Source organism: Chenopodium album, chromosome 8 (assembly GCF_948465745.1).
Source record: "Chenopodium album chromosome 8, dcCheAlbu1.1, whole genome shotgun sequence".
Lineage (NCBI taxonomy): Eukaryota > Viridiplantae > Streptophyta > Magnoliopsida > Caryophyllales > Amaranthaceae > Chenopodium > Chenopodium album.
The window spans coordinates 3,290,044-3,303,810 of record NC_137841.1 but is presented as its reverse complement, the minus strand read 5'-3'; the positions used below and the strand labels follow the sequence as shown (position 1 = coordinate 3,303,810).

General features: G+C 35.4%; 2 protein-coding genes across 2 annotated transcripts; one reads left to right on the top strand and one right to left on the bottom strand.

The window, feature by feature from the left end:
- Positions 1 to 4,227: 4,227 nt before the first annotated feature.
- Positions 4,228 to 7,861, top strand: LOC145641593 (adenine nucleotide transporter BT1, chloroplastic/mitochondrial-like). Its single transcript, XM_081692444.1, has 3 exons — positions 4,228 to 5,155; positions 6,818 to 6,979; positions 7,075 to 7,861. Exons 1-3 carry the CDS (start codon positions 4,589 to 4,591, stop codon positions 7,543 to 7,545), a joined length of 1,200 nt encoding a protein of 399 aa, XP_081548570.1. The 5' UTR covers positions 4,228 to 4,588; the 3' UTR covers positions 7,546 to 7,861.
- Positions 7,862 to 8,635: 774 nt separating this feature from the next.
- On the bottom strand, positions 8,636 to 12,137 carry LOC145641592 (uncharacterized protein At2g34160-like). The gene is made up of 5 exons (XM_081692443.1): positions 11,840 to 12,137; positions 11,129 to 11,177; positions 9,401 to 9,463; positions 9,234 to 9,295; positions 8,636 to 8,930 (listed from the first exon to the last, which is right to left on the bottom strand). Exons 1-5 carry the CDS (start codon positions 11,993 to 11,995, stop codon positions 8,841 to 8,843), a joined length of 420 nt encoding a protein of 139 aa, XP_081548569.1. The 5' UTR covers positions 11,996 to 12,137; the 3' UTR covers positions 8,636 to 8,840.
- Positions 12,138 to 13,767: the final 1,630 nt, after the last annotated feature.

The window sequence follows — 13,767 nt, the reverse complement described above, 5'->3', positions numbered from 1 at the left end:
TGCAAATGTACTTAAACTACGACTTCATGAAAGGCTTGGACGAAGATTCGAGGTTGGGGATGGACATCCTAGATTGGTGGAAATCCCAAAGCACAAAGCATCCAATTTTGGCGGCAATGGCACGTGATATTTTCAGCATCCAAGCCTCCTCCGTTGCCTCGGAACGAGCTTTTAGTGCTTCGGGAAGGGTTCTAGACGATAGAAGAACAAGTTTGAAGCCCGAAACACTAGAAATGTGTGTTTGCTTGAAGGATTGGATGGATGCCCAAGAACGCATCCAAGATCGTACTTTTACGGCCAACGACAACATCGATGGTTCCGATCGTTCTGGTTCAACTAGCTCCTCCGCATTAGCTAGTGAACATGAAGCCGAAGATGAAGACGAAGAAGATAATGAAGACCTTGATTGAAGATTACCAACAACTCGAGAATTAATATTAATTAGCGAAAATTCTAGTATTTCCTATGTACTCTATTAATTAGTGAAAATGTTAGTATATCCTATGTTGGCTATGTACTCTATTAACATTAGCCGTATAATAAAATAACAAAATAAGTTATTCATCAATTATTGTTAGTTGTACACTTGTACTTCATATTATCTTTTACTTAATAAATTTTTATGAATGAATTTTTTCAACTTTTAATTTTATGGAATATGTTATATTGTTATTTAATTTTTGTCTAATACTTATATAGTTATATGAATAATATGATATATAGTAAATTATGAATGAACAATAAATATTAATATAATTTAAACAATATTTAATATAACTTAACTCCATAAAAAATTTAATAATTATTATATTCAAATATTAAATTGTATAATTATTCAATTCAATTTTTTCTTTCATAAAAAAAATTCAAGTTTTTTTAAAGTTTTTTTTAATTTTTTTTTTTAAAAAAAAAAAAGAAAAAAGGGTAAGCCGTGGCCCGTGGGCCGGCACGGCCCGCCTCCACCGTGGGCCGGCACGGTGGCCGGCACGACGGGCGGCCCGGCACGGCACGACCGGCACGGTGGGCCGTGCCGTGCCGTGGACAGGGATGCTTGAAGGCAGGCCCGGCACGGCACGGCCCGCCTCCACCGTGGGCCGTGCCAGGCCCGGCACGACACTGTACCAGGCCCGCCTAGGCACGGCCCACGGCAGGCCCGGCACGGCACGTGCCCAGCACTATGTGAAGGTGGGTAGGGAAAGGGAATGGAAAAGTCTAGGGGGAGTGGGGAATGAAGTTGGAAGGATTTGGGGTAATGGAGAAGGTAAAGGGAATGATTAAAAGTGCTTAACAAACAACAATAAAGGGAATCGGGGCAGTTGATTCACATTCCCTTTTCTAATACCCCCAACCAAACGGCCCCTTAGTTTTTTGGACAGAGAACATCGACTGCATGCCTTTGTCTATGCACCTATATAAAGTCAGTTCCTAAAGTCAAATGGTTGACCGCTATGGAAATTTGACTGCAAAACTTCATAACAACCTTTTAACATGGGTGTAACTTTTGGCATATCTTTATATGTTGTCTTCAAGCCCTCCGAAAGCTAAGTTGTTAAGCTCATTAATAGATGACATATATCATAAATTATACGAAGTGCATAACTAATTTTCATGTTTTACTGTTTTAGTGCTGTAAGCAACTTGGTTAATGTTAACTACGGAAGGGAAATTGAGAACATTTATGCCATGAACTTGTGAAGAATTCTCTTGTAAAGCATTTTTAGAATTGATGAACACTGACAGAAATGGGTTTTTTTTTTCTCTGTTTTTTTTTTCCAGTTTTTAGTTTGAAACAGATATGGAAGGTTCAAAGCTTCGCAGGGATGTCTTAATAGAAGACAGTATGGGTTCTGGTGGTTCACCAAGTGGCATCATATCCATACTATCTGCACAAGAAGAAATGTTTGCCTTCCATCGAGTTGTAAGTGGTTACTTTTTATGCAAATCGTACATAGAGAATCCTCTTTCATTGTGCAACTAATATATTGAGGCCAAGACCTTCCTGATAAAACTAGCAAGGTACCCTTGCCCCCCCCCCCCCCCCCCCCCCCCCCTCGCACCCCCTCCTCCTTCCCCCTTATAGGAACCTTAGCTTTCTCAAAATTTGAGTTTGCCACTTGCACATTAAGGCCTATGTTCTTACTGAAATATCTTGCTTTTTAGTTGCATAAATTGTTCTTTCCAAATATGTCTGACTAAATACTTTTGTTGTAACAGATACTGCACGTTCTACTATCTCTGTCTTCCTGTTTTATTTGGAAGTTCTCTTATATTCCTGTCAATGGGAAATATAGAATTTGTCGTTGTTAATTAATGCTCGAATCTGTGCTTAACCCGATGCTTTCCTTATAGATCTCCCCCTTGATAGAAATGCAAACCCCTTTGTATCTGGATGGAGTTCGTGATTTGCATCCATACTTCAAGAGACAACCCATTCAATCATTCATCATGAGAACAATCATACAAGAACATTGCAATCTCAAACATCCATTTGACCTTTTTTACTTCAAAATGTTACATGATCACCTGTTTTTTCCTTGTATCTGTTTATTCTTTGACTAGAGTGTATACATCCTCCTAAAGTTTATCCATTGTTTTACTAGCTATATGCATATGAGCTAACATTTTCCGTTATTACAATAAAGTTATGGAGTATGAAATTGTATGTGCAAGTGTGCAACTACTATAATATACAATTATAGATCTATATGCACACGACATTTTTGATTGATATGCATGAAACTGAGACATTTTAGACTGTAGTACAAAAGAATAGGGCATTAAAAAAGTAGGGACGTATGCATGAAATTGAGACATTTTACCTCTAGAATTGGGGAAGGAATGAAAGGGAAAAAAAATCCAGTTGGTAGTATACATTAACTCAAGCTCACAAAGACATAAACAGTCTTTTTAAAAACAAGTTTAACGAGTAGGAAAATAAGATGACCAAGATTTAACAGCACAAGTTGAGTCACCTTCACAAGTGACTTGATACCCTAACCGTGGGTACCTTTGGCCTCCATTTTATGGAAGAGACCATTACCATACTAAAAACCCCCAAAAGAAACTTATGGGAGCCCCATGTTGAAGAGTATGGAAGCCATGGATTGAAAATTCATTGTTAAGCTAATCATCTCTCAATCTACTATTAGTTCATTACTTATCGTCTCACTTATGCAAGTATGATAAGTCATCGATAATTTGATTTTAATTGGCTTTAAAGATAAAAAAAAATGTCACAAGTACTGATCTAAAGGGAAAACTATTTCTCCACGAGTGTTAATGACGCACGACATGAAAATTGACATTTGAATGACCTGATATAGACCCAAAAATAAGGTAATAACTCTGAATATTGAATTTGGTCAACCTGACTCAAATTCAGTCAAATCCGAAAATGATATAAATTTAAATTGACCTATACTGAATCAACCAAAGCCTAATCATTTTTTACACGGTAAGATACGGTGGGTGCCCCTCGTATCACAGGAGATGTGGGGTGAGGATCGAATCATTGTCCCTCCACTCCAAAGCCTGTCAAGTTGAATTGAACTTTGCTTTAAAAAAAATAAAATAAAATAATTGAATTGAACTCAACCAAACCAAAATAATCACGTCCCATAGTCATCCGACTTAAAATTAACCCGATCAAATCTGTTTTGAATCTAATATAAATTTATCCGAACAAAATATGAACCGATCTAAGTGGATCTGACCCAAACCCGACCCTGGCCAATAGATCTTCACCCGACACGAAATTTATCCAACCTGAGACGAGTTAAATTGTTAAAAGGGTAACCTTGACCCGAACATATTCGACACCCACCCAAAATCTCATCAGATTATCCGAATTGACACTCCTAAACACAAACATAGAATTAAGTAAGTTTGGTGAAGACTTTGACTAGTCTGAAATTCTAAAACACTCGTGAGTAGTTAAACAATACGGAAGTGTCGTACTTGTACCAACATAAGTCATCAATGTACACATGTAGAATCTTGACGATGAATGACGCTTGCACGAGTTATCTCACTCACTGACTCACTCCAACTGACTCACTCTAATTTCGTCTTCATTGTGACTCCTTTAATTGAATATATTAGTCAAAATATTTAGTAGATGAAGAATCTTATTTGGTGTTACGCAATATTAATAAATTAATAAACCTAAGTTTTCAATGTAAATTGTATAAATATAAAATTGTACCACCAGACAACCTAAATCAAATCCCTCCCTCTTTCTCTCTCCTCTTTCTCTCTCTGTGAGTGGGTAAGTGGGCGGGTGTAGATTTATTTTAGTTTTTATTCAATCAAAAATATCATAAATTAAAACTATTTTTGCATACCCTTTTGAAAATCATTGAATTTAACCCCCTTTTTTCCCTCGTTTTCCTGTGATTTTTGCATAAAGATACGATTTTGAAACATACCCAATTGCCAGAAATCGATTAATTGGTTTGCAGAACCTCCATTGTTTGTTACTGCATGTGAATTTCATCTTCTGGGCAATTCAGAAACCCTAGCAAAATTAAATTTTTGAAATTGGGGAAATTTGAATTAAAAAATATTATTTTTTGATAAAATTATATTCATGGGTTGGGATAGATTGCAAATTTGTAATGGGAATGAAAAGGGGTTTTTGAGCAATTGCAATTTAGGGCTTCAATGGAGTATCCCAGAAGAGAGTTCTCACCAACCCTTTAAAAGGGGGGTATTTGCAAGTGTAGGGCAGGTGGGATATGGTGGTGGGGTACCACCAAACCCCACAAATCCTAAGGACAATGAAGGTGGTTTTAAGGTACCATTGATGGATTTGTATGTAAAGTATGTATCATCTCCTGAAGGGTTCAAAATTGTTGGGATTCCTGAGGGTGTTGAGGAAGGGGAGAAGGGTAGGAAGAAGAAAAATGGGTTGAAATTGAAGATTAAGGTTGCTAATCCTTCATTGAGGAGGTTGATTAGTGGGGCGATTGCCGGCGCGGTTTCAAGGACGGCTGTGGCACCATTGGAGACTATTAGGACTCATTTGATGGTTGGGAGTAGTGGACATTCTACTACTGAAGTGTTTCAGGAAATTATGAAGAGTGATGGATGGACTGGATTGTTTAGGGGGAATTTGATTAATGTTATTAGGGTGGCTCCTAGTAAGGCTATTGAGGTATAACAACATTAATTTTTCTCTATTAAATTGTTTTAATTTGTTTTGTGATTTCAATTGTGCTTGCTTTCATTGTTTTTTGGCCTAGCTGAATTGATAATGTTGTTTGTTTGCCTTATACTCTTATTTGGTGCATGTTTATATTATCTATGTAATCTTGATTCATTGTTTGATTAGCTACTATGAATTATATTCTGTAAATGAAAATGAGCAATAGAGTAGGTTGTGCAACTATTAATGAGTGTTTAGCCTATGTTAGCTAGTTTAATTTTTTAAATATACTTAAATACTACGAGTATTCTTCTATTGCCATCAGTATGATTCTTGTCTCGATGTATATTGAGCATGATTGGTATATATTGTTTGTAAGTGCTAAAAATGGAACCAATTATCCGTTACCCTTACTCAATGGTAACTTAGTTGATACCTTCCTCAACCCCCAAGTTGAATAAGGGGTTTCATGTCCTGAGTTGTATTGAACAACTAACAAAGTAACATTTAACAGTACTCTTTCTTCTTATATGTTTCAAGTCTATTACCTTTCCTAAATTCATACTAAACATGCACTTTTTATTAATTTATTACATACCTGTGAGGATTAGTTGGGTAGTTGTCGTGTGAGAGTAAATTTTGCTGCTGCCTTATGTTGTTTGATCATTTTGCTGATATTTCATCAGACTGTAGAATTCACTAAAATATGTTCATTGACATCTACCACCCCCTTGTTATGATTATAGTTGAATTTATCAAGATTAAGTATTGAATTAATGATAATAAATAGCTAATCAATGACAGATACTTTCTATAGTTGTGATTGATGATCGTGTTTGTTTTATTGCCTCCTTTAGGGAGTTTTATGATGCTGCTTGAGCTTCTCAGCTTTCTCATAAATTATCTTGTTCTTTGTGATCAAAATATGATTAGATCCCAGGACGCTATATAGTTTTTGTGTGAACCTCCTTTTTAAAGCTGTTTGCTTGCTCTAAGCATTTGATATGGGGAAAGAGGGGTATACCTTTATTATGTTAACTAATATGTATGTGTCCAAGTCACAACACAAAACCTCATTCTATCGTACTATGATGCACATTTGCACTTTATCTCTGTTTGCGAAAGCTCTTCTAACGTGGGTGATTTCTTAATTTTTAGTTTGAGCTCATACAAAGCTTTTATTCTATAAGCCTGTATTGATCATGGATCAACATGATATTTGTATTGGTATGTGTAATGATATAATAATTAATGCTGAAATAAGTTTGCTTACTATGAGCAGTACCTATCTTGTCCTCTGACTTGTTAACATTTTGGTCATTGAGATTTGGTGTGATGTAGCTCTATAGTTCTGATTGGGTTTTGTTTGTCATTGTTGTTAGTGAGCCTAATACTAGACGAGCTTCTTTATGACACCGTAACTTTTAGACTATCCAAAATTGAAACATCCCAAGGTTGTAATTGAGAATTTTTCTGATTGACAGTAGTAGATATTTTTTTCCACTTTTTTTGTGGGATATGTGTGGTGCTAGGGTTGGTGGGTATTTTGGCTTGTTTTGAACAGTGCTGGTTAAGAGTGTTGAGCTTATGCTACACGGATTTTCTCTTTCTTGCCAAATCAATTAAAATCTGTTTCATGAATATAATGTTCATTCTTGTTTTTCTGTATAGCTCCTTACATATGACACGGTCAATAAGTACTTGTCAGCAAAGCAAGGAGAACAAGCTAAAGTCCCTATTCCACCTTCTCTCATTGCCGGGGCCTGTGCTGGGGTCTCCTCTACCATATTGACATACCCTCTTGAGTTGGTGAAGACCCGCTTAACCATACAGGTGCTTCCATTTTCTTACCACAATTGTTCTTCCAGATTATTATACACCCACGACTGATGACATGATTTATATCATCTTTTGAGCAAAATTTACAGAGGGGTGTCTACAATGGTATAATTGATGCTTTTGTGAAGATCATACGTGAGGAAGGTGCCTCTGAGTTATACAGAGGCCTTGCCCCAAGCTTAATTGGAGTGATTCCGTACGCTGCAACCAACTATTGTGCTTATGACACGCTGCGGAAAGCATATCGCAGAGTCTTCAAGCAAGAGAAGATTGGCAATATAGAAACCCTACTGATTGGCTCTTTGGCAGGTGCCATTTCCAGTACAGCAACTTTCCCTCTTGAGGTGGCCAGGAAGCATATGCAAGCAGGGGCTGTAAGTGGAAAGGTATACAATAATGTGTTGCACGCGTTGGCTACTATCCTCGAACAGGAAGGGGTACAAGGTCTTTATAGAGGTCTTGGCCCTAGTTGTGTGAAATTGATGCCAGCTGCTGGGATTTCGTTCATGTGCTACGAAGCATGCAAGAGGATACTGGTGGAAGACGAAGATGAGGCATAGGAGAGTTCACCAACGGAATTTATTGACACATGAAGCTTTGCGGCGACTTACCTTCTGCAACTTTTGTCACAAGGCCTTTGTTTGGGGCAACTCAAATGGCCACTCGATAGGAGCTTATACTTTTTCTAGAGATATCACAGTTTTCCCCCCTTTTTTGTTATCTTTTTCTATTATGATTGAAGTGGAATAATATGCTGAAGGTTTAATCTTGTGGTTTAATTAGTGAAATTTTGAGTAGTTACATAACTGGCAATTTAAGTTTCTGCATTAAAACATACGTAATTGTGACTTGCATCGCTCAAAATCCATTTTGCCACTATGTACATAAGTGTCATTGAAAGTCCCCCCTAATTGTATCCCAAACAATACCATGATAACTTATATTTTTGCTTGTTTTTGCTTTTTCGGCAATGTATTAGGTAACATTGGGTTTTAAGGAGTAAGTCTTTGGATTTTAAGAGTAAGCCCATTGGTAGTAGCCAACACCAACTTAAAAACTACCCTCCCTGTCTTCTGACAAAGAAAAAGAGTCAATGTGGAAATTGTATTATACAACTAAGAGCTTGCCATGCGATAATATGAACTCAAAAAAAAAAAAAAAAAGGCAAAATTGGCCAAAACACCTTGAAGTATGGCTTAGGAGCACTGAGCACCCTAAACTTTGCGTAGTAGCCAAAACACCACCAACTATAGTCTTGGTGCGACGGGTGCCTTAAATGAAAATTTCCAAGAACTTATTTCACTAGAACTTATTTCACTAGAGGAAGTGAATTTTCACTCCATAGCAGTTTAAAGAAATGGTGAATTGATCTCATCCACTTGGCACACGCGGATTCATCTCCTCCGGTGAAATAAACAGCCATAATTTTTCATTTAAGGCACGCGTCGCACCTTACATCATAGTTGGTGGTGTTTTGACTAATATGAAAAGTTCAGGGTGCTCATTGCACCTAAGCCATAGTTTAGGATGTTGTGGCCAATTTTGCCAAAAAAAAAAAAAAAAAAGAAAAGAAAAAAAAAAGTAGCAGTATAGTATAGTGAGCAGCTGAGCACAGCAAGTCAGCAATCAATCAGTAACCCTATAAGCCCATAAAGAATTAATCACAATTTGCAATGTAAGAAACCAGAAATAGAACTGTTTGTTGTTACAAAATTGATAGGGAAAGCCTTTGTAGCTGAATCCGTTAGTACAATTTACTTTATAGAAAAGACAACCCTTGAGTCCCTTACAAACCAGTGGCAAACAGATAAATAGAGACTGAAATGACTGATAGAGCACTGCAGTTTGGACATCCTTATGCCTGCTCCTCTTCTTCGGCAGCCTCTGCTGCAGCAGCAGCCATCAACTCATCGAATTTCTCTGACTTCTCGAGCACAATTTCAATCTAAAGAAGAAATTAAATCAGAATTAAAACTAAGCCTACATTCAAAATTAAAAACTTTATGTGAATTTCCTAACATGTTTATGCTTAGTAAAATCATGCCTTTATCTTATATTCTTACGAGTAATTTACACATGCAAGGAGCATGTGGCAACTAATTCTAGACAACTAGAATACTAATGTTCACTCTCTAAAGACAATGCCCTTATCTGGTTCCATTCATGTTGGCTGGTAGAGAAAAATGAACACATGCCCACAATCCACAATAAATTAAATGCAGCTACCGAATTGTGTAAAGCCAGATACCTTAGCTTTTTGGACAGGTCGTCCCCCTGATTCATTGATGTCAACTGTTGAAGTAGCTATTTCTATCAAAAGAAATAAATAATAGAGCATTAACATCCGAAGGCTCCAAAGAACAATCACAACTTAGAAATAAGAGTAAGAGAAATGAAAGACAAAAAGAAACTAACTCTTCTCAACAGCAAATCCATTGTTCTTCAAAATTTCAGCAATTGTGACAACTGTTGCAATGGCTGCAGACACCAGCAAATATTTGGTTTGAAATAGACAATTAGAGGACAAAAAAATTCTAGATACAAAGGTTTGATAGAGAAGTAAGCCAACAAAGTTACTATATAACTTTAAAAGCAACAAATGAACAACACCAAGTAGGCAAATACCAACAAGGAGCTAATCAGGGTTTAACATTATAATAAAGTTGATGCACTAAGCAATTTATGCTGACAATATACAGTGTAAATTTCAATTAACTTGAGATGTCTTATAATAACAGTATCTGACTACAGCGATGCCAGGTTAGAAACAAACTACCAAGTGCTTCAAGAACTCTGAGCAATCCTAAATCCCATTTTCCTGCAGGCAATTTTTTCTTCGCACTTTATAAACAAGGGAAAAGCAAGACACAAGTGTTCAACATATTAAAGAGCCTTTGATATCATTTACTTATACAAGCTCTTACACGTACAACAACTATCATCACACTCATCTTTCACCATTCACCAACACAACCCTTTCCCAAAAGGCAAACCAAAAACTTAAAACTATGGAGAACACCGATAAGAGTTTGTAAATGGAAGTGGAATTTTATATCAAGAGGAGCACCATAAAAAACGAAGTAGCCACAGACACGTCTGTAATTTATCACAGGGAAAAGAAAACCAACCACTAGGAAAGTTGACCTATTCTAATCATATCTAGTCTGGATAAACTAGGCTAAATATGGTATCTGTGCTGAAGGCGACGCTATAGCTACCTAATTTTAATCTAGCAGACAGTCCACCTGGGGGATAATATTAGGCAAAAGTTTGTTTTGCGAAGAAGTACAAGTCCAACACATACCAAAGCAAGATATAGTCACTAAAGAAAACCTGATAATACACACAAAGAAACTTTAATGACTATAATGAGCATATGGGAGATCTGCAGGCTTTGGTCAAATCTCAAACTAATTGAGATGATTTTGTTGACATTTTTATCATGGTAGTCCCAAAACATTGGCCTGAACAGACTAGTTGAAGAGATTCAAACCAGACTAAAAAGGAAAGATTCAGACCATATCTTAAAAAATTCAAATCATAACACCTTAAATAAGAAGAAGAAAACATAGCCTTAATAAATGAATAATCATAAAAAATAACTCCTTTCCACTAAATAAACAAACTATAGATAACGCAACCATAGTCGTTACCAAGCAATCTAGCTAATTAATCAGAAGATCCTTTCACAAAATCCAGTTTGGATAACTAAACTGGCCTTGGTAGCTCAGCTGAGGGAAACCATATACTGATACACCTGTAAGTCTAGCGAATAAACCTTCTATTTAAGTCATTTATTACAGCTGAAGAAAATTAAGGTTTACATGAGTAACATATTGTTTTGCTCATCAATCCTGGGTTTCATCAAATATGAGGTTTACATGAGTAACATATTGTTTTGCTCATCAATCCTGGGTTTCATCAAATACGAGCCATTACCATCATGAGGCTAACTAACTTTGAAACAAGACAAGCAAATAGATAGATGTTACCAAGCAAAATTCTCCTTGTTCTCTTCCCTTTATCCTTTCAATTTTTTCTATGGGAGAAGTAGGGCTAGATAAGGCACCACTAGGCAACATACACTGTTTAAGATCAAATAAAGGGTAAAAAAATTGAAGCTTAAGATTACGAAATACATACCCATTCCAAGAGCAGAGAGCTCCACCTCATTGTGTTGTTGCATATACCTCTACAAAAAAACATTATCAACTACATTACTTCCACTACTTCAAAAATTGTAACAAAGGTCAACTAACCTGACACACAGCAACATAAATCCACACCAAACAAGCTCAAATATACTACGAGCATCAAATTTACAAAAACTACTCTAAGCAAAAACAAATTCCCTTCACTCGGATATGAAAATGCCATCCACCGTTGAATGCATCATCATAATTAGCATAGATCAGCTATATAGCCCAAAAACTATAATAATGTTAGTGTCACATTGCAAAATCCGAATTCTAAATTTAAAGCTAATCTACACACAAATAATTATTCATAGCAATAAAATCAAAATTCATCTCATACAACATTGTTCCTACAATAAATTTCCTGAGCAATTATTATAAATATACCCATTTAAAATGTCCTATGAATGTTTACCCCATTTCTTTATCTGGATATGAACATTTTTTATTATAAATAATTGTATAAACCAACATTCTGAAAAATAAAAGAAGCAAAATATTCCCTTTTTTCTTTGAACAATTAACAAAATTATACTAAAAATTAACAAAACCCCAGATAAAATTCCATCAAAAAGTCTAATAAATAGCATAATTAACAGAAAAACTTAATTAAAAAAACAAAAAGAAAACCCCATCAAAAGTATTCTTAAGAAAATACCTTGGCAAGATTGACGTAAAAAAAGAGAGGTTTTTTGGTGTTGGAAACTTGAATACGGTTTTTCTTGTTGTTGTTGTTGTTGTTGAAATTGTTGTCATTGTTGTTGGATGAATCTGTAATGCTAAGATTGTTAACGCCCTCTGCAACTTGTTCCATTTTTAGTTTTTCTTGTTCTGGAAAACTGGTTGTTGTTGTTGTTAAGTTGTTCAAAAGCCGAAAACCCTTGACTGCTTCTATTTTCTGTTTCTCTCTCCTCCAAATTTTGGGAAGAGGATTGTGCTCGCCCACCAAGGATATCTTGGAAGTTTTTTTTTTTTTTTTTTGTTTTTTTTTTTTTACATGGGCTTCATACGGCGTCGTTTTCTCTAAACATTTATTGATTTTTTATTTTTATTTATACTCCTTTGGTAATTAATAGGGAGTAGGGATTACTATATTAGGGAGTGCACATAATTTTAAAAAATATGGAATTTTTAGGGTACAGTTGGATCATGCGCATGATATATCTGAAAGAATAAGACACATATGTATAAAGAACACGAAATAAAATAACATATATTTACAAAGAATGTGAGCATAATATGTTATTAGGGCCTGTCAAATTTACTTAATTTCAGCTCAGTTCAGTTCAGCTCCTAATTTTCTTCTCTCATAAAATATTCACTTCAGCTCAATTCAATTCAGTTTAGTTCAGTTCAGCTTCAATCAGTCCAGTTCTATTCAGGTCAGTTCACTAAATGTGAACAGGCCCTTAGACTTTGATCATTATGTTCTTTGTTCTTTTTAATGACACAAAGTATGTTTTTTTTTTTACTTAATAACATGTTCTTCTATGATCATTTGATCATGTTCGTTTGTTCCTAATTATTCTTTGGGTTAAGCTTGTATGTGTTATTATTTATTTGTAATTAGATTATCCTCGTGCGATGCACGATTTCTATATAGATAAAAAAGAAAATTTAAAATAATAGGTAGAAGGAAAGCCATACAAATACAATAGAATATGTTTTGAAATATGTTTTGACAATGGAGAAAGAAAGAAGGGACATTGAAAATATTATTTAGGAAGAGCTCAATTGTCACTCTGAATCAGCCAATTTTAAAGGAAAAAATAAATTAATTAAATGAGGTGAATTTAGGTTGAAAATTTTTGTTAGAATCAGCCAATTTTAAAGGAAAAAATAAATAAATTAAATGAGGTGAATTTAGGCCGAAAAATTTTGTTAGAGAGCTTGACATGTGTACAATATTGGAGATTGAAGATGTCAGCGGTTGTTATTTTAGTACTCGTAGTAGTTATTAGTTATATGTTAGTCTCGTGTGATGCACAAGTTTAACATTTTTTTTAGCTTACTTGTGTGTAATGCGTAGGAAGAAAGAATGGACATTGAAAATATTATTTGGGAAGAGCTCAATTGTCACTCTGAATCAGCCAATTTTAAAGGAAAAAATAAATAGATTAAATGAGGTGAAGAAAATGATGTGTACAATATTGGAGTTTGATGATGTCAGCGGTTGTTATTTTAGTACTCGTAGTAGTTATTATAATATTTAATTCATTTATCACACTCGGTAGATAATACTCACTCTCCTCTTATTCTTCCACTACTTTTGCTTTTTATAATTTTTTATTTATTCAACTATCCCACTAACTCCATATTTTATTACTTTCTCCAATTTCTCCTAAAACTCCGCGTATGGAGAAATGAAGCAAGTATTTAAAAACGGAGGGAGTATATATAGAAAATTTGTGGAAAAAAGCCTTTTAAGAGGTCGTCTTTGTGAATAAGGACCTTTTAAGACAAAAGTTGTGGAAAAGGACCTATAAGTTGTGTGAGGTTGTGAAGAAGGATTTTGGTTGGTTTTCCAGCGAGTAAATACATATTGATATCCTATATCAACCAACAGCGTTGATATAAGGGCATTTC